Genomic DNA, 24,619 nt, shown 5'->3' with positions numbered 1-24,619 from the left:
ATATTTTTAAAATATTTTCCTCAGTCGAACTTGTAGGGTCATTAAAAACACAAATCCCCTGCGGACGGTATACTATTACTATACTAATTACTCTAAAAAGTATTGCATTACTTATCCAGTTACTACTACTAATTACCTCGACCAGTTGAACATTACAAGGACGGACATGAAACTGCTCTTTTAATCCTTTCAAATAAATAATATAAATTGCATAAATTATTCTTGAACTGAGCAAAGTATTTAAAGGGAGAAGGAAACATTAAAAACGTAAATTTACATTAGATGTTAGATTTTGATGTTAAATCCACTATTGTGTTATAAAGAATTGTTCATAAAGTGTTTAATTAAATTACATCAGAAGCAACTGTAATTAAATTACAGAACAATTAAGAGTAATCCTTTACTTTTTTTAAATAACTGTAATTAATAACTTGGTAATGCATTACACTTAAAGGGTTAGTTCACCCAAAAATGAAAATGATGTCATTAATGCCTCTCCCTCGTGTCGCTCCAAGCCCGTCAGACCTCCGTTCATCTTCAGAACACAGTTTAAGATATTTTAGATTTAGTCCGAGAGCTTTCTGTCCCTCCATTGTAAATGTGTGTACGGTATACTGTCCTTGTCCAGAAAGGAGATAAAGACATCATCAAAGTAGTCCATGTGACATCAGTGGGTTAGTCCATGTGACATCAGTGGGTTAGTCCATGTGACATCAGTGGGTTAGTCCATGTGACATCAGTGGGTTAGTCCATGTGACATCAGTGGGTTAGTCCATGTGACATCAGTGGGTTAGTCCATGTGACATCAGTGGGTTAGTCCATGTGACATCAGTGGGTTAGTCCATGTGACATCAGTGGGTTAGTCCATGTGACATCAGTGGGTTAGTCCATGTGACATCAGTGGGTTAGTCCATGTGACATCAGTGGGTTAGTCCATGTGACATCAGTGGGTTAGTCCATGTGACATCAGTGGGTTAGTCCATGTGACATCAGTGGGTTAGTCCATGTGACATCAGTGGGTTAGTCCATGTGACATCAGTGGGTTAGTTAGAGTGTGTTGAAGCATCGAAAATACATTTTGGTCCAAAAATAACAAAAACTAGGACTTTATTCAGCATTGTATTGTGTTCCGGTTCTGTTGTGGATCCGCGTTCAGTGCCGCTGCTGACGTGTGTCTGGTGTGTGTGTGTGTGTGTGTGTGTGTGTGTGTATTCTGGTTCTGTTGTGGATCCGCGTTCAGTGCCGCTGCTGACGTAAGACGCTGCTGACGTGTGTCTGGTGTGTGTGTGTGTGTGTGTGTGTGTGTGTGTGTGTTCTGGTTCTGTTGTGGATCCACGTTCAGTGCCGCTGCTGACGTAAGACGCTGCTGACGTGTGTCTGGTGTGTGTGTGTGTGTGTGTGTGTGTGTTCTGGTTCTGTTGTGGATCCGCGTTCAGTGCCGCTGCTGACGTAAGACGCTGCTGACGTGTGTCTGGTGTGTGTGTGTGTGTGTGTGTGTGTGTGTGTGTGTTCTGGTTCTGTTGTGGATCCACGTTCAGTGCCGCTGCTGACGTAAGACGCCGCTGACGTGTGTCTGGTGTGTGTGTGTGTGTGTGTGTGTGTGTGTATTCTGGTTCTGTTGTGGATCCACGTTCAGTGCCGCTGCTGACGTAAGACGCTGCTGACGTGTGTCTGGTGTGTGTGTGTGTGTGTGTGTGTGTGTGTTCTGGTTCTGTTGTGGATCCGCGTTCAGTGCCGCTGCTGACGTAAGACGCTGCTGATGTGTGTCTGGTGTGTGTGTGTGTGTGTGTGTGTGTGTGTGTGTGTGTGTGTTCTGGTTCTGTTGTGGATCCACGTTCAGTGCCGCCGCTGACGTAAGACGCTGCTGACGTGTGTCTGGTGTGTGTGTGTGTGTGTGTGTGTATTCTGGTTCTGTTGTGGATCCGCGTTCAGTGCCGCTGCTGACGTAAGACGCCGCTGACGTGTGTCTGGTGTGTGTGTGTGTGTGTGTGTGTGTGTGTGTGTGTGTGTGTGTGTGTGTGTGTGTGTGTGTGTATTCTGGTTCTGTTGTGGATCCGCGTTCAGTGCCGCCGCTGACGTAAGACGCTGCTGACGTGTGTCTGGTGTGTGTGTGTGTGTGTGTGTGTGTGTGTATTCCGGTTCTGTTGTGGATCCGCGTTCAGTGCCGCTGCTGACGTAAGACGCTGCTGACGTGTGTCTGGTGTGTGTGTGTGTGTGTGTGTGTGTGACGTAAGACGCTGCTGACGTGTGTCTGGTGTGTGTGTGTGTGTGTGTGTGTCTGGTGCGCCCGAGCTTCGTTTACAGTCTGAGGGAGACGCACGCTGGAAACAACACAATCTTCACAAACATGTCTAAGGATTTCGAGACAGATTTTTTGCCCAGCCATATTTATTTGAACCCGAATACACGGACGCACCAGACACACGTCAGCAGCGTGACGCCCGTACCGTTTCGGTTCAATACGAATACATGTACTGTTCCACCTTAAGTTATGCCTATATACACCTGCCCAACTCTCCACTGGTTCTCTTTACACCACATATGTTTCTTCGATAGGAATTATTTACATTTCTGTTTGGCTCCTCATCTGTCTCACGCCTGGGAGGCTCAACATTGTATGGCTGTGGGCCATCGTAGGTTTGAGGGGGATTTTGGATCTCCTTAGACTCATAACTCTCCATACTTGAGTAGAACTTTTTTGGCACGTCTCCCTCTTGACGTCACAGCTCAGCTGTGTTTTAAAAATATGATCTTGACAGAAATGGCTATAAAGTCAAGTCAAATATATTTATACAGCGCTTTTCACAATACAGATTGTATCAAAGCAGCTTCACAGTATCAATAGGCTTTATGCCGAGCGTCACGTGACCAAGCCGGAAAACAGATCACATGGCTTCCGATTCAGGTCTTTTGTATGTGCTTCATGACATTTTTTGCGGTTTTACTCAAGATAACTTAAAAGGAGCAAGCAAAAATGAGCATAACCAATGTCCCTCGCATGTGCAGATTGATATTTAAAAGTTTTTTTAATTTTTCTTCTTCACACTAACGTTTAGATATTTAAATAGCATAAAACACCAATAACAAAGTGAACTTAGTAGGTTAGCTGATTACCTTAAAAATCCATAGATATCGTAGTTAGTTCTTACGGCCGGTAACACTTTCTCTGACAAGCGGATGCAATGAGACCCGTTTTCCGGTTTGGTCACGTGACGCTCGGCATAAAGCCTATCAAAACAACTTAACAGTGTTTGTTTATTACTGGAAAAGACATCCAAGTTTGGTAGAGCTGATCAGTGGTATGATAGGTCATTTAATTTGAATATCCCCAACTGAGCAAGCCAAAGGCAACAGTGGCAAGGAACCGAAAAACTCCATCAAGTGACCCGATGGTGTCCTAAAACTCCATCAAGTGACCCGACGGTGTCCTAAAACTCCATCAGATGACCCGATGGTGTCCTAAAACTCCATCAGATGACCCGATGGTGTCCTAAAACTCCATCAGATGACCCGATGGTGTCCTAAAACTCCATCAGATGACCCGATGGTGTCCTAAAACTCCATCAAGTGACCCGACGGTGTCCTAAAACTCCATCAGATGACCCGATGGTGTCCTAAAACTCCATCAAGTGAAACGATGGTGTCCTAAAACTCCATCAGATGACCCGATGGTGTCCTAAAACTCCATCAAGTGAGCCGATGGTGTCCTAAAACTCCATCAGATGACCCGATGGTGTCCTAAAACTCCATCAAGTGAGCCGATGGTGTCCTAAAACTCCATCAGATGACCCGATGGTGTCCTAAAACATCCATCAGATGACCCGATGGTGTCCTAAAACTCCATCAAGTGAGCCGATGGTGTCCTAAAACTCCATCAGATGACCCGATGGTGTCCTAAAACTCCATCAAGTGAGCCGATGGTGTCCTAAAACTCCATCAGATGACCCGATGGTGTCCTAAAACTCCATCAGATGACCCGATGGTGTCCTAAAACTCCATCAGATGACCCGATGGTGTCCTAAAACTCCATCAAGTGACCCGACGGTGTCCTAAAACTCCATCAGATGACCCGATGGTGTCCTAAAACTCCATCAAGTGAAACGATGGTGTCCTAAAACTCCATCAGATGACCCGATGGTGTCCTAAAACTCCATCAAGTGAGCCGATGGTGTCCTAAAACTCCATCAGATGACCCGATGGTGTCCTAAAACTCCATCAAGTGAGCCGATGGTGTCCTAAAACTCCATCAGATGACCCGATGGTGTCCTAAAACTCCATCAGATGACCCGATGGTGTCCTAAAACTCCATCAAGTGAGCCGATGGTGTCCTAAAACTCCATCAGATGACCCGATGGTGTCCTAAAACTCCATCAAGTGAGCCGATGGTGTCCTAAAACTCCATCAAGTGAGCCGATGGTGTCCTAAAACTCCATCAGATGACCCGATGGTGTCCTAAAACTCCATCAAGTGAGCCGATGGTGTCCTAAAACTCCATCAAGTGAGCCGATGGTGTCCTAAAACTCCATCAAGTGAGCCGATGGTGTCCTAAAACTCCATCAGATGACCCGATGGTGTCCTAAAACTCCATCAAGTGAGCCGATGGTGTCCTAAAACTCCATCAGATGACCCGATGGTGTCCTAAAACTCTATCAAGTGAGCCGATGGTGTCCTAAAACTCCATCAAGTGAGCCGATGGTGTCCTAAAACTCCATCAGATGACCCGATGGTGTCCTAAAACTCCATCAAGTGAGCCGATGGTGTCCTAAAACTCCATCAGATGACCCGATGGTGTCCTAAAACTCCATCAAGTGAGCCGATGGTGTCCTAAAACTCCATCAGATGACCCGATGGTGTCCTAAAACTCCATCAAGTGAGCCAATGGTGTCCTAAAACTCCATCAAGTGAGCCGATGGTGTCCTAAAACTCCATCAAGTGAGCCGATGGTGTCCTAAAACTCCATCAGATGACCCGATGGTGTCCTAAAACTCCATCAAGTGAGCCGATGGTGTCCTAAAACTCCATCAGATGACCCGATGGTGTCCTAAAACTCCATCAAGTGAGCCGATGGTGTCCTAAAACTCCATCAAGTGAGCCGATGGTGTCCTAAAACTCCATCAGATGACCCGATGGTGTCCTAAAACTCCATCAAGTGAGCCGATGGTGTCCTAAAACTCCATCAGATGACCCGATGGTGTCCTAAAACTCCATCAAGTGAGCCGATGGTGTCCTAAAACTCCATCAGATGACCCAATGGTGTCCTAAAACTCCATCAGATGACCCGATGGTGTCCTAAAACTCCATCAGATGACCCGATGGTGTCCTAAAACTCCATCAGATGACCCAATGGTGTCCTAAAACTCCATCAAATGACCCGATGGTGTCCTAAAACTCCATCAGATGACCCGATGGTGTCCTAAAACTCCATCAAATGACCCGATGGTGTCCTAAAACTCCATCAGATGACCCGATGGTGTCCTAAAACTCCATCAGATGACCCAATGGAGAGAAAAAAAACCTTGGGAGAACCCAGGCTCAGTCGGGGCCCGTTCTCCTCTGGCGTTTATGAAGTAGAGGCCGAATTTACAGTAACTGTAAGATAAAAAATGTATATGAATGCCTGGCTAAATAGATGCGTCTTTAGTCTAGTTTTAAACTGGGAGAACGAGTCTGAGCAACGAACAATATCAGGAAGGCTATTCCAGAGCTTCGGAGCTAAATGTGAAAATGCTCTCCCTCCTGTGGTGGATAAAGCTTACTGTAGGGCAATTACAGTAATAATTTTAATGATAATTACATTTTCACTCAGACATCTAACCCTTATTTAATATATCAAAAAAATTTTTTAACCTGACATACACACTTTAAGCTACGAGGGGACTCTTTCAATTCTCTGTCTCTCTCTTTTAATAACGAATTTCAATAAATGTGATAATTCATTCAAATAAAAGCAATCCGATGGCTCTACTTTATTTAAAGCGGACGGAGTGCTAGAACTAACCGTAACTTAAGAAAATAACCGTCATTTTTACACGTCTGTTAAAAAATTACACTGTAAACATTTAATGCATGGCTAGCCGTGGATTATCCCTTACTTCTTTCACATTCGAAATCAGCACGAGGCTTTAACATCTATAAGAACCAAACGCACACATACCTATAGTGCAAATCAAGACCTTCTAGATCAGGGACTGCAATGTGCCACTTTATGGCGACCAATTATAGAGCATCTGTGTGTAACTTCAAATATGAAGAGCCATTAGTTTCATTACAACTGTGGGAAATTGTGTGGGAAGAAAACCACTTAACTCTGCTGCTAAGAAACAGGCGAAAGATGAAGTTGAGGATATAATAAACAGTACAAAAATAGGCTATGGGTCGAACAGAGTGTTAAAGGGCTCCTATTATGCTTTCTTCCATGTTCATTTAGAGTGTAGTGTTTCTGTTTGAGTAAGTCCCTCCAGCGGGAGTTCTTCTCTATATCAGTGTCAGTGTTTCTGAACTCCTGAAACGCCTCCACGAACACGTCACAATCAGAGTTTCCGCTAGAAAAAAATGGTGCCGGTCAAAGTGACCGGCAGAGGTTTCGTTAAACGGACATTTTGATGAAATGCCGGTCAATTATCGCCTCTTAATTAGTCACGTTGAGGAAAACTGGAGGCAGGCTATGTAACTTAATAACATGTTGCATTCTATACGGCCTGATTATGTCATTTTTTATTAGCCTAAAGGGGGTCGCACACCGGACGAGAAGCGCAGTGCAGCGCCGCGCCACGTCTAGGACAACTCCAGGTATCGCGCACATTCTAATCGCGCGAGCACAATTTTGAATCAACTCCTGGTAGAAGAGCTGCACGATGTGTGTTTTATCTTGATTTATTATTTATTTTTTTATGTTCATTGAATAATAGCTGATGTTTGAACGTTAATCAAGTAAAAGTGTCTATCACGTTGAGTCTGTTATTTTGTTGTAACCATAGGGTTGTAACGTTATCCGTTGTCTAGGCAACTATGTCACATGATACAATAGTATTTATTTAGCTAGCGTTTAGCTAACCCGAGTGAAAACAGCACAGGGTGAAGCCATGTACATTAACGACGATTTGAGACAAATAAATGCAAATTTAATATAAAAATATGCAAATGGCGCTCTGTGGCACGGCAGGGTTTTGAACAAGGTCCTGAGCCGTAGCTGGGCGCCGCGGACAGACGCCGAATGGCGCCGCCGGTGTGTGTACACTCATAGAGAATAATGTGTTCGAATTTTAAAGGCCTGGCGCTGCCGCTGCGCTTCTCGTCCGGTGTGCGACCCCCTTAACTTTCAAATAGACGGAAAAAACATGAACGTCCGACTGGCGTCAATCAACACCAATTGTTTTTTACTATGGTTTCACACACATTCACTTTTTGAAACATTGAGGCACGGATGTACCTAATACAAATAAATAAAAAATTTGCTCACTTGCTCTGGTGTGTAGCCTAATGCATGTGTGCGTGCATGTGGTGGAGGGGTGCGATTTTCGAATAATAATCAACCCAGCGATCTTCGAATATTATTTTTGCTTGAAAATTTCGTTTTGTATAAATTGTATATTAATTTTAATCAATGTTTCATCAACAAATTTGACTGGATTAATAAATAAGAAGCAAATATAGTGGACAATTTAGGCTAATCAGTGCACGGTTAGCCTAATCAGGCGTCGGCGCGTGCACACTTCTCTCTATAGGCGCACTACTGCGAAGATGGCGAGTCTGCATCGTCAACTTTATCAATTTATCAACTTTATCAATAATATCAATGGACCTGGCCATATTTGAAACGTCTCACTCGTTCGTTGTTAAGGTCTAGGCTACAGCCGTTCTAGGCGTGCGCTTTATTTGAAATGCAGCATGCGATGTTGTTTAATAACTTTCAAACGGTAGAGCCTGTTCCTTTATAACATAGCCAAAGGTCGGTGTATTTTTGCTTTATACATTTTAGGCTTATTCTCAAATTCATATTGTGTTAGGGGGGCGGGATTATTACGCAATTTTAATCGGACAATTTGACCGGAGAGATTTAATTTTGTCGGACATTTCATTTTTTTCCCGGCCAATGTCCGGTAATTACCGGACAACGGAAACCCTGGTCACAATATTCCTCATTTAAATAATTCATACGAGGGGCGGGGCCTGGTTGAGTTAGTTAGTAGTGTGTTAAACTGGCGGTTATTGTAAGGGGCGGGGCATTTCCCAAACACACTCAAAGCGCTTGACCAATCACAACACACTGATCCAGCCGACCAATCAGAGCACAGTGTGCTTTTCAGAAGGAGGGGCTTCATAGAGACAGGAACTAAACGGGGAAAGCATCGTTAGCCAACTATGGTCGCAAGTTTCGTCGTAATAAACAGCTTAGTCAAACGACACCTGTGGTTAGAAGCAGAATTTCTTGTTTGCATCATGACATGTGGGCTCAATAAATCCTTATCTTGAGCAAAATAAAGCCTAGTTCACACTACATGATTTAAAAACGTCGGGCTGAACTGTGCGGTTCACACTACATGACTTGCTCTCTGTGAAATCAGGAGTGTTCAAGTTGTTGAGCTGTTCACACCACACGACACAACTTGATTGATCCGCAACAGGAGGTAACGCACTACACGAGTTGACAACAACTCTTGTCACCCAACGATTCTATCTTGTCTGCAAACCACGTTTTGTCACGAAAAATCACGCGATAGAACGAACCGGAAATGACGCGAAACAGCACGCGCGCCAATACCCAGCGAAGAAGACGAAGAAGAACACAACACGCGAACATGCCTTGCTCTGATTGGCTGTAGCTCATAACATCACGTGAGCTTGAGTCGTGCGACAGCTCTGGATATCTAGCATGCTAGATATTTTTCTGGGCGAGGCGACGCGTCTGCGAGCGTCTTTTTATTGCGTTGTCGGCTCTTTCATACTAACAGATTGGCGAGCGTTCATCGCCCGCTAATCCCCCGCGATTTGCACGCGATAACACCCTGACCTGTCGGCGAGCTCAACGATTTGCAAATCGGGCTTAAAATCATGTAGTGTGAACTAGGCTTAAGCAAACTGACATTTAGTACAATCTATATTTTTTATTTAGAATACATATAAATGTAATTTACGTCTTTTAGTTTGTCAAGAGATTTAAAGCGCCGTTTTTGAAGACTGCGCATGTGTGAACGAGCTCTAGTACGCAAGAACGAGTCTATGATTGAATCCGGAAATAAAGCAAAATAACTGAGAAAAATGAGAATGAGATGCCATGTCTGTAATTTATAGCAAAACATCTAGCATTAATTCGATCTCAAACAGATTCCTTAAAATAAGCTATTACTCCACCAAGTGCGTGACGTCATTAACCAACGTTAAACTACCACTTTGCGACAATACGGTTTCAGGAAACAGTCGTGACTCGTGACAAGTTAGTTGGTTTCTTCAACGATGCGTCGTACTATGGGAGTGAACCAGTGAGTTACGGCGTTGTATGGGAAACACACTCCAGGGGTGCGTTTCCCGTACAACTACATAACTCGTTGCTTAACTTCCATAGTACGACGCATCGTTGAAGAAACCAACTAGCTCACGACTGTTTCCCGAAACCGTAGTGTCGCAAAGTATCGTACAACCACGTTGGTTAATGACGTCACGCATGTGGTGGAATAATAACTTATTTTAATGAAACTGTTTGAGATCGAATTAATGCTGGATGTTTTGCTATAAATTACGAACTTGGCATCTGAGGAATATTTTCTCTTTTTTCTAATTTATTTCCAGATTCAATCATATAGGCTCAATCTTACATAGTAGAGCACGTTCGCACATGCGCACTCTTCAAAAACGGTGCTTTAAATCTCTTGACAAACTCAAAGACGTAAAGGACATTTGTATGTGTTCTAAACTAAAGACACAGGTTGCACTGAATAGCCCCTTTCACACAGAGATTCCAGAAAATACACGGATGAAGTGACCCGGGATTTGACCCGGGTTCGTTTGATTTTGGTTCATTCACACTGCCAGTGATTTTCCGGAATCAGAGAGCGCGTTCACACACAACCCGTAAAAATCCCGTAAAGACACGTGACATCGATGTGACATGTAATGTCTCAGCAGCGTGTATAGTTTGTTTATGAGCTGCGATTTCTTTCTGGAGAAACCACGCTAGTGCATTTTTTTCTCTGATTCGATCATAAACCAGCGCATTACGTACCATTTCACTAGCCTGCTTTCACTTCACTTCAGCGTCATCATTACGACACGGCATTTGTTACGGCTTTTGTTCACACAGCGCGCGTTCCGGGTCTGAACACGGCAATGTTACTAAAGCCCCTTTCACAGAGAGATTCTGGAAAATACACGGATAAAGTGACCCGGGATTTGACTCTGGTTCGTTTTATTTTGCTTCATTCACTGCCAGTGATTTGCCTGAATCAGAGAGCGCGTTCACACACAACCCATGTATGTTCCGGAAAGACACGTGACATCGATGTGACAGGTCTCTACTTCAGTCCAGTTTGCAGACATTTTTTCGTTCTTTCTTGTATCGATGACGAACACAAAACTTTCTTCTAGAGTAACTGAGCCGCACGATAACTACGTCATTGCAAAGGCTCGTGAATCCTCACTACGACACACCCCTTATACGGCATTGGTTCTGGCTTTTGTTCACACAGCGCGCGTTCCGGGTCTGAACACGGCAATGTTACTAGGTCCCCAACCCGGCATCAATCCCGGGTCGTGTTTGCGTTCACACAGAAGGCGTTCTGGCAATTTCCCGGGATCAACGCGCTGTGTGAAAGGGGCTAATGTCAGCTTGCTTATTTTGCTCAAGATAAGGATTTATTGAGTCCACATGTCATACAAACAAGAAACTCTGCATTAACCACAGCTCAAGATCTGTCGTTGCAACATGACATCATGACTTGCTGTGATGCTAATTGCGAATGTTTGTTAGAACGATGGTTTCTGGGAAACACCAACTTGTTGAACTGCTGATAATGACGAGACTGGCGATCATAGTTGGCTAACGATGCTTTGTTTCGGGGAAACACACCACAGAGCGTTACTGACAGACTGGGAAGAGAGGAGCCGCAACAATGGAGAATATGAGGAAAATAATCAACATTCAAACATGAAAACCTGTTCTAGTAGAGCCTGAAAACAACATCAAGACTTAAAGCTGCAGTCCGGCATTTTTCCTCTTTGTCGCCATCTCTGTTCGAAATCTGCAATTGCAGTCATTCGCGGAATTATCAACTTTACGTGGGTTGTAGTTCAACACCCTCGACACGGCACAGCGCGGATGAACACAGTGTTTGAGGAGAGTGTGCAGCTGTCAGTCCCCGCCGGTGTGGATATTGTCATTCAGAATCACAGATTATTCTTTTTGGAAGTATGACCAACATAAGAATTTTCACCGGGAAATGTCATCTGAACTAGTAAGAAACATTCACTTTTGTTCTGGTTCTGACATTGCAGTAAATCGCGCTGATTAAATCTAACAATTGCTATCATTTCACGCAAAACCGTCCAAAGTAGCTATACTATGTTCTCAAATTGTTAATGTTAACAACGTCAGCAAGCATTGCGTGACTACATCATATAATGTCCTTCCGATATTATCCTTGTTTTCGCATGGGTCCGGTTGCAGTCTCTTTTTTTCTCTAGCCACTCCGAAGTCTGAACGAAGTCTTTTGCATGTTACAGCGGGTGAGTCTCTAGTTGTCGCTGGTGATTGTCGTTTGAACCTTTCTGGATCCGCCATCAAATTGATAAGTTTAATTATATCAAGTGCTGTGAGAAAAGGCTATAAATCTCCACCTCCAACATCCTCACACGCAATATAGCTTATACTAGCCGAGACTCCTTCTTTATGTGTACAGATGTGACGTAATGACGCAAAGACATGCTCGAATCTCCCGCGGAAATCCACCAGTACCACTAAAATTAAAAAAAATTATTACAAGCTTACCGTTTTGCATCGAGCTAAGGCAAGCAGATAGTTTTGAACACTGGCTGGTTATGTATTTTATCAAATATGTATTTTGGATAATTTTTAACCCAAAAAAAGCTACGGACAGCAGCTTTAAAAAAAGGCCATAATAGGTCCTCTTTAAAATTACACAAACCTGATAGAGACTTTAAAGTAATTTGGTTTTAATAAACAGTGTTAAACAATAAACATACAAAATACTAGGCTGTGGTCCTGGTTTACTGGTGATAGGGTAAACATCCTTCAGCTGGACACCATGTCAACATCAAATGAAGGAAGAATTGACGCTGGACTACACAAACGCTGTGGTGTTTGCATGTTTGTGCATGTGTTGCGTGGGTGCGTGTGGAGTTATGCGGTGCATTAGCGAGCTGCCGCCCACCAACATCATCTACAAGCAATCATCTTTAATTCCTCTTTTACATGCCATAAAACCAATAACGGGAAACAAAACCATCATTCCAGTGTTTGCACCTCAACACTCGACACAGCGGCTGTAAAGGCCAGAGAGGTGATGGTTATGAATCATTTATAGGTACTTCAGAGCGGAGAAGGACGAGGTGAAACAAATATGAATACATACTGGGTACAGTTTTGTAAAATTGAAATCATCTTGTGTGAAATGAACGCACTTGGACACAAATCAGCTGCTAAATAAAGTGACTCGATGTTTGCCATGTGATTATGGTGCAGTAATGGTGTTATTTCACCGTAGAGAATGAATGCAGGATGGTTTAGTGAACACAATTAATTCAAGAGTAGAAAGAACTTTTTGTAAGCATATTGTGTATTTAAGCTTGGAGTAATTTTTTTATTAGTGATAATAACGCAATGAAAAATTGGGCCGACATCATTTTTCTCAAGGCTGTCAAAGAAATTATGAACAAGAGAGAACCAACGAAATATTAATAACTGATTATGTCGTAGTCAAAGTTTATTTTTCCTGTGAGCTTCTTGTTTTTCTATGCATTTGTTTTGCATACTAATATAAAACCTGCCTTTTTTTGTCAGATAAATATGTTAACCAAGTGTTTTGTTCCCTCAAAAAAAAAAGAAAGAAGATATCTTCCACATATTTCAATGGTTTAATGAATTAATATAAAAACAATATTCCCATCAGACGTCACTTTTGGCCACTAAAAATACTATATTTACTACAAAAATACTCCATTTCTGACACAGCATGTGACTGTCACTCTTGAACCATTATCCGGATTTTCATTGGGAGTATTTGGAACATAATAATGTATATAAGTCACTACAAAAAATGGTATTTTTTGGAAATGTCACACATATATGCATCTGAACTCAGCTAATATTTGTGTTCTGAACATCATCTATCTTATATTCATCAAAACAACTGTTTCTTTTGTCCTTTCAGTTCGTCTAATGTCACTTTCCTTCTCTTCATCTTATTTGTCCGACGTTCTCGAGTCAGCAGACGAAAGACTCTGTCATTTTTATTTTATTTTTTAATTTTTTTGCCGCCTGTCTTGGCCAGGACTCCCTGGGAGAAGAGTTACTGTAACTCAATGGGACTTTTCCTGGTTAAATAAAAGTTAGATAAAAAAAAAATCATCAGGGCAGAGACACGTTTCAGTGTAATATTGGGAAGTGCTGCAATGCTTTCTATGACTCTGTGTGAGTGTGTAACCTGAGTCTCCTGTTATAAGCATATCTGATAGCCTCTCTGAAGTAATATGAGCACACAAACACACACACTAGTGCCATACTAATTGCATTGTGTGAATGTATAATGTGCGTTTGAGATGATGGACAGAGTGATGAGGGCTGTGTTACTGGTGGACCTCTCATTTCCAGCACTGCTGTAAGAGGAACCCACACACACACACACACAGGATCGGTTTATGACTTCCTAACAACAATTACCTGCACACAGACTTATCTAGACGTAAAAGGCCAGCAATATGAATGATCACTGAGCACATTTGCATGCCTGTATCAATGCCTGTGACTTATTTATGTACAATTCAGCACAGACACTTCTTCTAAAGACACCAACCTCAGTTTACAATCATCAGAGTATTGTGAAACACTGAAAAAAGGTGTCATAATATTACGACATTAAAGAACATTAGAACTAGACAAATATTAAAATATTAAAAATCACGACTAAAATCTATTTTGGGAGATTAGATTAAAGGTTTGGGGGGAAACATATTAAATGTTATTTAATTATGTATGTAAATATAATTTTTTTATGCACTTTATGATGCAATAATTAGATCGGATTGAAGTTGTTTAAATAAAGGAATATTTCCAGTCCATAGACGATTATTTAAAAATATCTGTGGTTTGATCATCGTAAATAAATCATATCCTCCGTGTTTGAGTGCAATGATTAGATTGACAATAATGGGTGGTAAATGCAAAAATACACAAAATAACATTGAAAATTAAATTAAATCAGTCCGATTATTCGTCGTTAATCTCATGACTGGCAACACTGTCAGCTCTGACAAACACATCTCTCAGATAATGTTACACAATAAAAAAAAAAGAGATGACGCATAGCAGGGTATTTACAAGTCTAAATAAAGAGTTTTAATTATTGACGTTTATTGTTAAGTTCAACTAAGTTAGTTTAATTTGACACGCTTGAAGTGTTCGACCAATCACAACACACTGCTCCAGCCGACCAATCAGAGCACAGTGTGCTTTTCAGAAGGAGGGGCTTCATAGAGACAGGAACTAAACAGAGCGTTACTGACAGACTGGGAAGAGAGGAGCCGCAACAATGGAGAATATGAGGAAAATGATCAAGCAGGAAAACCTGTTAGAGCTCAAAAACACAATCAAGACTTTTCAGACCATTTAGAGAAGAAAACTTAGTTTAGGATTGGGAAAGTTCATGATATTCTATAGTAGCCTATCCAAGAATAAAATGACCAGTAACACTCTAAAGTTGCAGTTAGAATTAACTAAACTGAACAATAAGCATATATCTATCTATCTATCTATCTACCTATCTATCTAAATAAAAAAGGGTGACATTTCCAGGGTGTCTGTTTTCTCCCCTCTTGAATGCCGTGACTGTGAACCTCGAATTGCACCGTATAGAGTTCATTAATAAAACTAAACTTTCAGAATCTGAAGTCGGATTCGTGCATGAGGACTCAACCCCTCCATGCATCACATCAGTTCTCGCAGACTGTATGCCAGCTGTCAATCATGCATGGACTTTTAAGATGACCAAACAAACACTAAACTCACATTGTTACCTTTGTTAATGCATTGGAGAACTGCATCCCATCATGTAGGCTACAACTGACTCCATGCATTCGTTATGATAAATCTGATCGGTCTGATTTCATTGCATTTGTGCGTCATGTAAAAAAAAAAAAAGTACAACAAAACAAATCGGTGTTACATGATAATCCCATCAGCTCAATTATTATTAATCACCGGTGTTTGATTAGTTGTGTGACGCCAAACAACCTGTCAGTGCATTGAAAAAAAACAGTGAAAAACACTTACTGTGATGCTTTTGGCGGATGACTGACATTTGACCTGATGACCTGAGACGCCGGCGGTTTGATTCATCGAGGAAAAGCGACGAAGATCCAAAGGTGCGATCGATTAACGTTAATTGAATCTGGGGTTGTTTGTCTGACAGAAGCTCCTCGATCATCATGAAGATAAACGCGAATGAATTGAGAGAGCAGTGCTCGCCTCCCACATCTCCTCTCTCTCTCTCTCTTTCTATCTCTCTCTCTCATGCAGTAATTGAGTCATCGTAACTCATACAGTTCATAACCTTCTGAGTCTGTTATGTTAGTTTAAATAACATCAGCAGATGTTTTAATTTGACAACTTGAATTCTGAATTTCTGACTTTAGTGTGCTGTAACTGATCCGACTCACTGTTTTTATAAAAATGATGGTCAAAAATCGGAAAAATTATCCCATAACTTAACTTACACAGTTATTACATCGACGGAAAGTTCAAATGAGCCAAGACCGTTCAAACTCCAACCGTCAAAAATTAACATCTAAACACACTGAATCTCATTAGACTCAATTAAGCAGCAATTCTACGTGTTTTACCTCGACTCATCTGTTTTCGCGAGGCAAGTAAAATGATTGATTTTATTAGGGTTGACACATTTTAAACACACACACACTCCCAGCCCGGTTTTAATCGGTAAAATGACGCTGTGTAGAGTAGAGCGGCCGCGAGCCTGAACGAGCGAATATCGACTTCTCGCGAGATTCAGCGCGATATCAATTAGATCATTTAAATATGAAGAAAGCCTGAGAAGCAGCTGATTATAATTTAACATGATGTTTCTGATAACATAAAAATCTAACGATCTTTAAGTGAATTTATATTATATGTATGTATTTAAAATGGAAAAGCGTTAAACAGCTCTGAGTAGAACATGACGGGTGTTGTCATCTCGAAATTACGAAAATTACAATTTGGCATGAACACACTTAACATTTTAAAAATGTTAGACGAACATCCAACTAAAACATTTCAGAAAAATAAAATAAAACCATGAATATCTTTTGAGGTTACAATTTGAGACCTTATCAAAGGGATGGTTCACCCAAAAATGAAAACTGTCATTTACACTCACCCTCAAGTTGTTCCAAACCCATATACATTTTTTTGTTCTGCTGAACACAAAGTAAGATATTTAGAAGAATGTTTGTAACCAAACAGTTGTGGAGCACCACTGACTTCCATAATATATTTTTCCATACTGGAATTCAATGGTTCCCCCAAACAGTTTGGTTACAAACATTCTTCAAAATATCTTCCTTTATGTTCTAGACACTCTGACCAAAAATCTTACCAACCTCAAACTTTTGAATGGTAGTTAACAGTAGGCCTAAGTATCATGAGAGATTAAAATGCTTGGCCAAGCTCCTGAAAAACTCGATACTAAGAGGAGAATGACGTTTTAAACCTATTGAACGTCACAAAATTGAGCTGAAAACACACATGTGAGCCTGTTCATTAGAAACCATGAGCTTTTATTGGAATGTTTCACCATTACACTTATAAATCCCACCCATGTGTCATCTGCCTTTATCAAAACAAGCTTCTGCTAATACTGGCACAATCATCATTCCACTCAAATATGTTCACATGACTGGTCTGCAATCATGAATAAATGACATCTGAAGGTAAAAGCAGTTGAGTATCTAAAATGCCATGAAAGAAAGAGACAGACAGACAGAAAATCCTGTATATGGGATTTTTTTTAAAGTTTTCTTTTAGTCACAAATTTGATAGATTGAAAGCAAGTATCAAAGTATAGCGGGAAACACTTTGCTTTAATGTGGTAGGGGTCGAGGGTCATAAAACATTAAAATAAAGGACAAGATGGAGCCGTACACACAGTTCAACATGTGATTCTTTACACCCTTAATGACAATAATGACGCCGGTCCAGTTTTCATCATCAATCTGAGTTCAGTTACACGCCGTCACACATTCACTGAAGACTGAAGCTGTATCGTTGCTTACACTGGGATCAAATCAACAAAAAAAACATGTGTTCGTATGTTTCCAGCAGTCGGGTCTTTCACCGTCGGACACGTGTCTACTCTGAGGGGACCAACAATAGAAAAAGTATTTCTCATTTTTTGCATCTGCACCCTACCATCCCATAAGTGTGTATGTGTGCGCGTGTGTGTGATGGTTTAGGACATGACGCCGAACACAGGGTTGTGGCGGCAGATGCTCGGGCCGATCTCCTCGTAGTCCTTCTTGGTGTGACACACCTGGTAGAACTCCGGCTGAAAAGTAGACAAACAATCGTGTTTTACAGGGTATGCACAAATAAAATACCATAATACCATATAAGTGGGAACATCCTACACTTTAAAATAACTAAACCATGATTTAAACAGCTTTCGGCAAAAACAAAAAGATGACAAATGTCACATTTTAGCCTTTAAATCTTTTAAGAAAAGGGATGCAATTATTATTTATTTTTATTTTAAATATGATATTATATATACACGCACAACTGTTCAAAAGTTTAGGGCCAGTATGTTTTAATTTAGCAAGGACGCATTAAATTGATCAAAAGTGACAGTAAAGACATTTATAAATGTTACCAAAGATTCCATTTAAAGTAAACACTGTTTCTTTTGAAATTTCTATACATCAAAGAATCCTGAAAAATAAAATGTAGTATCATGGTTTTCACAAAAATTACGAAGCCGCACAACTGTTTTCAACATTGATAATAATCAGAAATGTTTCTTGAGCATCAAATCCTCATATTAGAGTGATTTCTGAAGGATCATGTGACACTGAAGACTGGAGTAATGATGCTGAAAATTCATATATAATATTAAATATATGTATTCACATAGAAAACTGCGGTTTTAAATTGTAATAATATTTCACAATATTACAGTTTTTTTTTTAAAAAGCAACCTTGGTAGGAGAAGATATACATCTATCTATCTATCTTATTATTAATATATATATATATTTATTAATATATATATATATATATATATATATATATATATATATATATATATCATTATTATAAATATTCTTTTTAAAAAGCTAAATATATTATTTAAAAAATATATATATATATATATATATATTTATATTTATCTCTCATTATTATAAATATTAATATTTTTTCCCAATTTCTTAGATTTTTAGAAAGCACATTAGCTTCTTTTGTAATTTAAAAACCAGTCACATTAAGCCACATCGTGATTCCTGTTTTTCGGTCCACAAATTTAAGGACTTCTTGAAATGATAATTAAGACTTCTTACACCATTTAAGACTTTTTATGGCTTTAAATTTGATCAAACTGAGAAGACTTTAAGGACCCGTGGGATCCTGATTTAACATCCCGCAGTGTGAACGTAATGAGGATCATCACTAAACATCGGTGTAATTGAGTTCTCAGAGAGACGCTCCAATAAACAGTGATACACAGACAGGACATTTTAATTGATTAATTATTATAAGGCCATTAAACAGCGGCTCGGTTTCTCTCCGACGTGTGCAATAAAAGAAGCTGTTATTCATTCAAATGTCTCTTTATATGTGAATGTGTAACAGTGAACGCAGGAACGTTAGCGTATGTTTCACAGCACAATGAACTGTAACCTCAGTGATCACGCAAAGTCTGATTCCTCGTCAGATGAGCCCTCGACAGCAGACGTTCTCAGATGGTCATGATTTCAGCTCAGACAAAACAAACATTAACCTGTTAAAGCTAGGGCTGTCACTTTTGTGAAAAAATCCTGCTTGATTTTTGAGACATAAGTGTTCATTGAATCAATTGTAAAATAAATGTAAAGCATAGACTGTAAAAAAAGATGGACGACGCCCCTTTGCTCTCTTCCATTGGTCAGAAGTGAAGCCGCCAGTGTCCCGAAATGGCGCTGACATCTTGTACTTGAGTCTTTACTTCGTGAGCCGGAAGTAAAGCCGCGAAATCAAGGCCCTGCCCTCACTCTCGCAGAATCAATCGCAAGCACACGCTCCTGCACTTTTTAAAATTAATTATAGAAATTTAGATATTAAATTTAAAGCTCCAATCTCCTCAGTCCTCCGGAGATCCCGAAAAAAGTCTGTTGGTGCTTCAGTGACTACTTCACCTGTCAATCACAGCTGTCAATCATGACGTCATCAAATAACTAACTAAAAACAAACTTATTTTAAAAATAAACACTTGAACTTACATCAGCGTGATAAAAACTACAGTAAATGACAGAAACCATATTTGGGAAAAATGATATTTGAAGTGTAATTTAATTGTTTAGTTGGTTATTAGATGAATAACATGGGGAGGCGGGGTTTATGAGCTATACTGGGACCGGCCACCGGGGGGCGATCGAGACGCTTTGGCTTCACTTTTCAGGGCTTGTGCGGCACGCTTGGTCTAAAGACGTTTCCATTTTCAACACCAAATACAGGCAAATCCACGGACACCTAACAGGCGTTAGGACGAGCGTAAAGAGGGCGCTTGAGACGCACAAGTCAGCAATATTCCTGATGATTTATTGGCGTGAAGTTTCAGCACAATGACAAACAGGAGCGCAACATTCAGGGATTGAGATTAACACCCTCGACCCGCCAAATGCGGTGAAAATGAACTTTGGCGGGAAACGCTGTCAAATCACGAGCCAATCTGGCGTGTTTCTGTTTACTCACTTTGCTGGGGAAGTTCGTGTAAGACAAATCTGCGCGGCTTTAGTGCAAATCCTCAACTCGTGATCCTCATGATATATTAAATACAGCGTATTGTAGAATCTGCTCATTTCTGGCTTACTTGAACACACACGTCACTACGCAACACATAACGGCGCGCTTGTTCACTTGCATTGAAGTAATAGCGAATATTAAAAAGCATTTGGTGAACAGAAAACACATTATTATTTTCCAACATCCGACATGTTCTGTGTGCTGTATTGATCTGTCCACCTAAAACACATTTTTGGTTAAAAAAAAAGGCTGTTAAAATCGATTCCCTATTTTCGTTTTCGAAACTTGTGTTGGTTGGTCCGATCGATTGTGCAATCGCTTTTCGAACGTAAAGTGACAGCCCTAGGTAAAACCATAAGAGCTTCGATCTGAACTGAAATGCCTATAACTCATGAATGCTTTGGAATTTTTTAAAGCCAAATATTGATGAAAGTGTAAAAACGTTGTTTTTTTGTTTACTGTTAAGCAAATGTACTGAACAAAACATTTTTTATTTTCTACGAAATGCCTATTTTACAAAATAATTTGAACTCTAAAATTGCTAGAAAATCAAAAGCCACGCCTAAGCAAGTCGTGCTCCAAATTTGAAGTTGCCATCAGAAAAATTGAGCCGCTAAAAGGTTTGAAGTATCCATTGGGACAATGGGGTGTACGGGAAGCCTATTTGCTCATCCGCGTTCGGCTCCGACTCTTTCACAATCGTTGAAAGCCAAAATCGAATAAAAAATTAATTGTGATTAATTGCACAGCCCTACTGCAATTATTATAATGCATTTAACTTTAGTTTCAATTATTTATGAAAAGATATAATGCATTATAGTGTACATTATGCATACCTGAATAATGCATTATACATAATTGTTAATATTTCGTATTTCAATAAACCAATATTTCAACAAAGATAATGTAAGTAGCTGTAAATTGTGTGTCTGTGAGTGTGTCTCTGTGAGTGTGTGTGTGTGTGACTGAGTGTGTGTGTGACTGAGTGTGTGTGTGACTGAGTGTGTGTGTGACTGAGTGTGTGTGTGACTGAGTGTGTGTGTGACTGAGTGTGTGTGTGACTGAGTGTGTGTGTGACTGAGTGTGTGTGTGACTGAGTGTGTGTGTGACTGAGTGTGTGTGTGACTGAGTGTGTGTGTGACTGAGTGTGTGTGTGACTGAGTGTGTGTGTGTGACTGAGTGTGTGTGTGACTGAGTGTGTGTGTGTGTGACTGAGTGTGTGTGTGTGTGACTGAGTGTGTGTGTGTGTGACTGAGTGTGTGTGTGTGTGACTGAGTGTGTGTGTGACTGAGTGTGTGTGTGACTGAGTGTGTGTGTGACTGAGTGTGTGTGTGACTGAGTGTGTGTGTGACTGAGTGTGTGTGTGACTGAGTGTGTGTGTGTGTGACTGAGTGTGTGTGTGTGTGACTGAGTGTGTGTGTGTGTGACTGAGTGTGTGTGTGTGTGACTGAGTGTGTGTGTGTGTGACTGAGTGTGTGTGTGTGTGACTGAGTGTGTGTGTGTGTGACTGACTGAGTGTGTGTGTGACTGACTGAGTGTGTGTGTGACTGACTGAGTGTGTGTCTGACTGAGTGTGTGTCTGACTGAGTGTGTGTCTGACTGAGTGTGTGTCTGACTGAGTGTGTGTCTGACTGAGTGTGTGTCTGACTGAGTGTGTGTCTGACTGAGTGTGTGTCTGACTGAGTGTGTGTCTGACTGAGTGTGTGTCTGACTGAGTGTGTGTCTGACTGTGTGACTGAGTGTGTGTGTGACTGAGTGTGTGTGTGACTGAGTGTGTGTGTGTGTGACTGAGTGTGTGTGTGTGTGACTGAGTGTGTGTGTGTGTGTGTGACTGAGTGTGTGTGTGTGTGACTGAGTGTGTGTGTGTGTGACTGAGTGTGTGTGTGTGTGACTGAGTGTGTGTGTGTGTGACTGACTGAGTGTGTGTGTGACTGACTGAGTGTGTGTGTGACTGACTGAGTGTGTGTCTGACTGAGTGTGTGTCTGACTGAGTGTGTGTCTGACTGAGTGTGTGTCTGACTGAGTGTGTGTCTGACTGAGTGTGTGTCTGACTGAGTGTGTGTCTGACTGAGTGTGTGTCTGACTGAGTGTGTGTCTGACTGAGTGTGTGTCTGACTGAGTGTGTGTCTGACTGAGTGTGTGTCTGACTGAGTGTGTGTCTGAGTGTGTGTCTGAGTGTGTGTCTGAGTGTGTGTCTGAGTGTGTGTCTGAGTGTGTGTCTGAGTGTGTGTCTGAGTGTGTGTCTGAGTGTGTGTCTGAGTGTGTGTCTGAGTGTGTGTCTGAGTGTGTGTCTGAGTGTGTGTCTGAGTGTGTGTCTGAGTGTGTGTCTGAGTGTGTGTCTGAGTGTGTGTCTGAGTGTGTGTCTGAGTGTGTGTCTGAGTGTGTGTCTGAGTGTGTGTCTGAGTGTGTGTCTGAGTGTGTGTCTGAGTGTGTGTCTGAGTGTGTGAGTGAGTGTGTTGTGTGTGTGTGTCTATGAGTGAGTGAGTGTGTAAGTGAGTCTGTATGTGTGTGTCTCAGTGAGTGAGTGAGTGAGTCTGTGTATGTGTGTGTCTGAGTGAGTGAGTCTGTGAGTGTGTGTGTGTGTGTCTGAGTGAGTGTGTGTGTGTGTGTCAGTGTGTGAGTGTGTGTATGTGTGTGTGAGTGTGTGTATGTGTGTGTGTGAGTGTGTGTGTGTGTGTGTGTGTGTGTGTGTGTGTGTGTGTGAGTGAGTGAGTGAGTGAGTGAGTGAGTGTGTTGTGTGTGTGTGTGTGTCTCTATGAGTGAGTGAGTGAGTGAGTGTGTGTCTGTGAGCGAGTGTGTAAGTGAGTCTGTGTATGTGTGTGTCTCAGTGAGTGAGTGAGTGAGTGAGTGAGTGTGTCTGTGTCTGAGTGAGTGTGTGTGTGACTCACAGTCGAGGCCAGCATGGATCCTCCAAACCACACGGCGTATCGCTGCATGTGATGGGTGATGACCTGAACGTCGATGGGTTTCGGCTGTGAGAGCAGAGGAGATGCAGAGGAGATTGAGTTTTTTATTTCACTTCTCATTCTAAACACACCGACGCTGAAGTAGATGTTTAAACGGGACCTTGAGTTTTCCTCCGCTGAGCTCCTCGCTGAGCTTCAGGCGAGCGTCGACCGTTCTCTTCAGGTCTCTCTGCAGACGCCGGCCGAAGTCACGAAACATGGTGGAGCCGCCCGACAGAACGATGTTCTGCAAAAGAGGACACGTGTTTACACACACAGAGGCTTTCTACAGGTTACACACACACTGCACTAAAGGGGTTCTTCCTTAGTATATTTCTGTCGTGTTTTCCAGTACAAATATCAAAACATTTATAAATCAAGACCGGAAAAGCAAAATGACTGGAGATATGAAGTCTTGTTTGATGAAAAATGTCAAAATTAACTGATTAAGTGTTTAAAACAAGAACAAATATCTGCCATTGAGGTCAGAAAAACACTTAATTCGAAGTGAAAGCAAGATTTTTTTTTGACCCCATTGGCAGATTTTTTTTCTTCTCCTTTTTAAGCAAAAACTCAATTCATTTTTATGTTTTTTTTTTAGAAAACAAGACTTAATATCTTCAGTCATTTTCCTTCTCCAGTAAATGTTTCTTGATTTAAGAATGTTTTGATATTTGTACTGGAAAACAAGACAGAAATACTGAGGAAGAAAGAACATTATTTTGCAGTGTAATGATGGTCTTAAAAAGGTATTTTATAAAGCTTTAAGTCTAAAAGTAAAGAAAATTTGAAACACAAAATGTCAAAATCTGAGTTTTTTTGCGGGTTTTATAACAGTAGATTTAAGACTTTATAAAGACCTTTTTAAGACTAATTAATCAATTTTAAGGAATAACCCGAATAGAACAGAACACATCAATATGTTCTCTAAATGTAAATCTCTAGGAAGAAACACAACTGAGTTGTATTAGCAACACTTTAGAGTTAGAAAATACAATTTGCAACAGATTTACATTACTTTTTAATTCCTTTTACAAAAATGAAAAAGCTGAAGGCTTGAAAACCTCTGCTCCCCCGCACTAGAATATGGAAACTTTTCTGATCATAATGCAAAAAATCATGTTCTTTCTTGGTTTCCAGTACAAATATCTAAACATTCTCAAATCAAGATACATTTATTGGAGAAGCAAAAAGACTGAAGATAAAGTCACTTTTTGAAAAAATTCATGAAAACTGTTTAAACAAGGGGTCAGAAAAATAATCTTAATTCAAAAGGGAAAAATATTGTTCTAACCCCATTGGCAAATTGTTCTAATTTTTTCTGAATTTTGCTTCTCAAGTAAACACATCTACAATTTAGATATCTGTACTAGAACACGACATTTTTTTTTTTTTTTTTTTGCAGTTTAATGCATGACTTTATGAATTTAAGACTTTCTGCTCTGACCGTTTT

General features: G+C 40.8%; 2 protein-coding genes across 2 annotated transcripts in view; both read right to left on the bottom strand.

The window, feature by feature from the left end:
- LOC130105363 (inactive dipeptidyl peptidase 10-like) overlaps nt 1-15,679 on the bottom strand; it is a 118,525-nt gene extending 102,846 nt beyond the window's left edge. Inside the window, exon 1 of the mRNA XM_056271348.1 lies at nt 15,500-15,679. Coding sequence (XP_056127323.1) covers nt 15,500-15,565 — 66 coding nt within the window. The 5' untranslated portion in view covers nt 15,566-15,679. The remainder of the gene's footprint in view (nt 1-15,499) is intronic.
- A 1,304-nt stretch (nt 15,680-16,983) lies between these two features.
- Nucleotides 16,984-24,619, bottom strand: part of actr3 (actin related protein 3) — a 30,638-nt gene continuing 23,002 nt past the window's right edge. Inside the window, exons 10-12 of the mRNA XM_056271353.1 lie at nt 23,288-23,413; nt 23,110-23,193; nt 16,984-17,771 (exon numbers count right to left, since the gene is read on the bottom strand). Of these exons, the coding sequence (XP_056127328.1) occupies nt 17,676-17,771; nt 23,110-23,193; nt 23,288-23,413 (306 nt within the window). The 3' untranslated portion in view covers nt 16,984-17,675. The remainder of the gene's footprint in view (nt 17,772-23,109; nt 23,194-23,287; nt 23,414-24,619) is intronic.

This window comes from Rhinichthys klamathensis, unplaced genomic scaffold, assembly GCF_029890125.1.
Source record: "Rhinichthys klamathensis goyatoka isolate OS25496 unplaced genomic scaffold, OSU_Roscu_1.1 h1tg000318l_1, whole genome shotgun sequence".
In the NCBI taxonomy this organism is placed as follows: domain Eukaryota; kingdom Metazoa; phylum Chordata; class Actinopteri; order Cypriniformes; family Leuciscidae; genus Rhinichthys; species Rhinichthys klamathensis.
The sequence above is the reverse complement of the archived record's forward strand: the minus strand, read 5'-3'. Positions and strand labels throughout refer to the sequence as shown.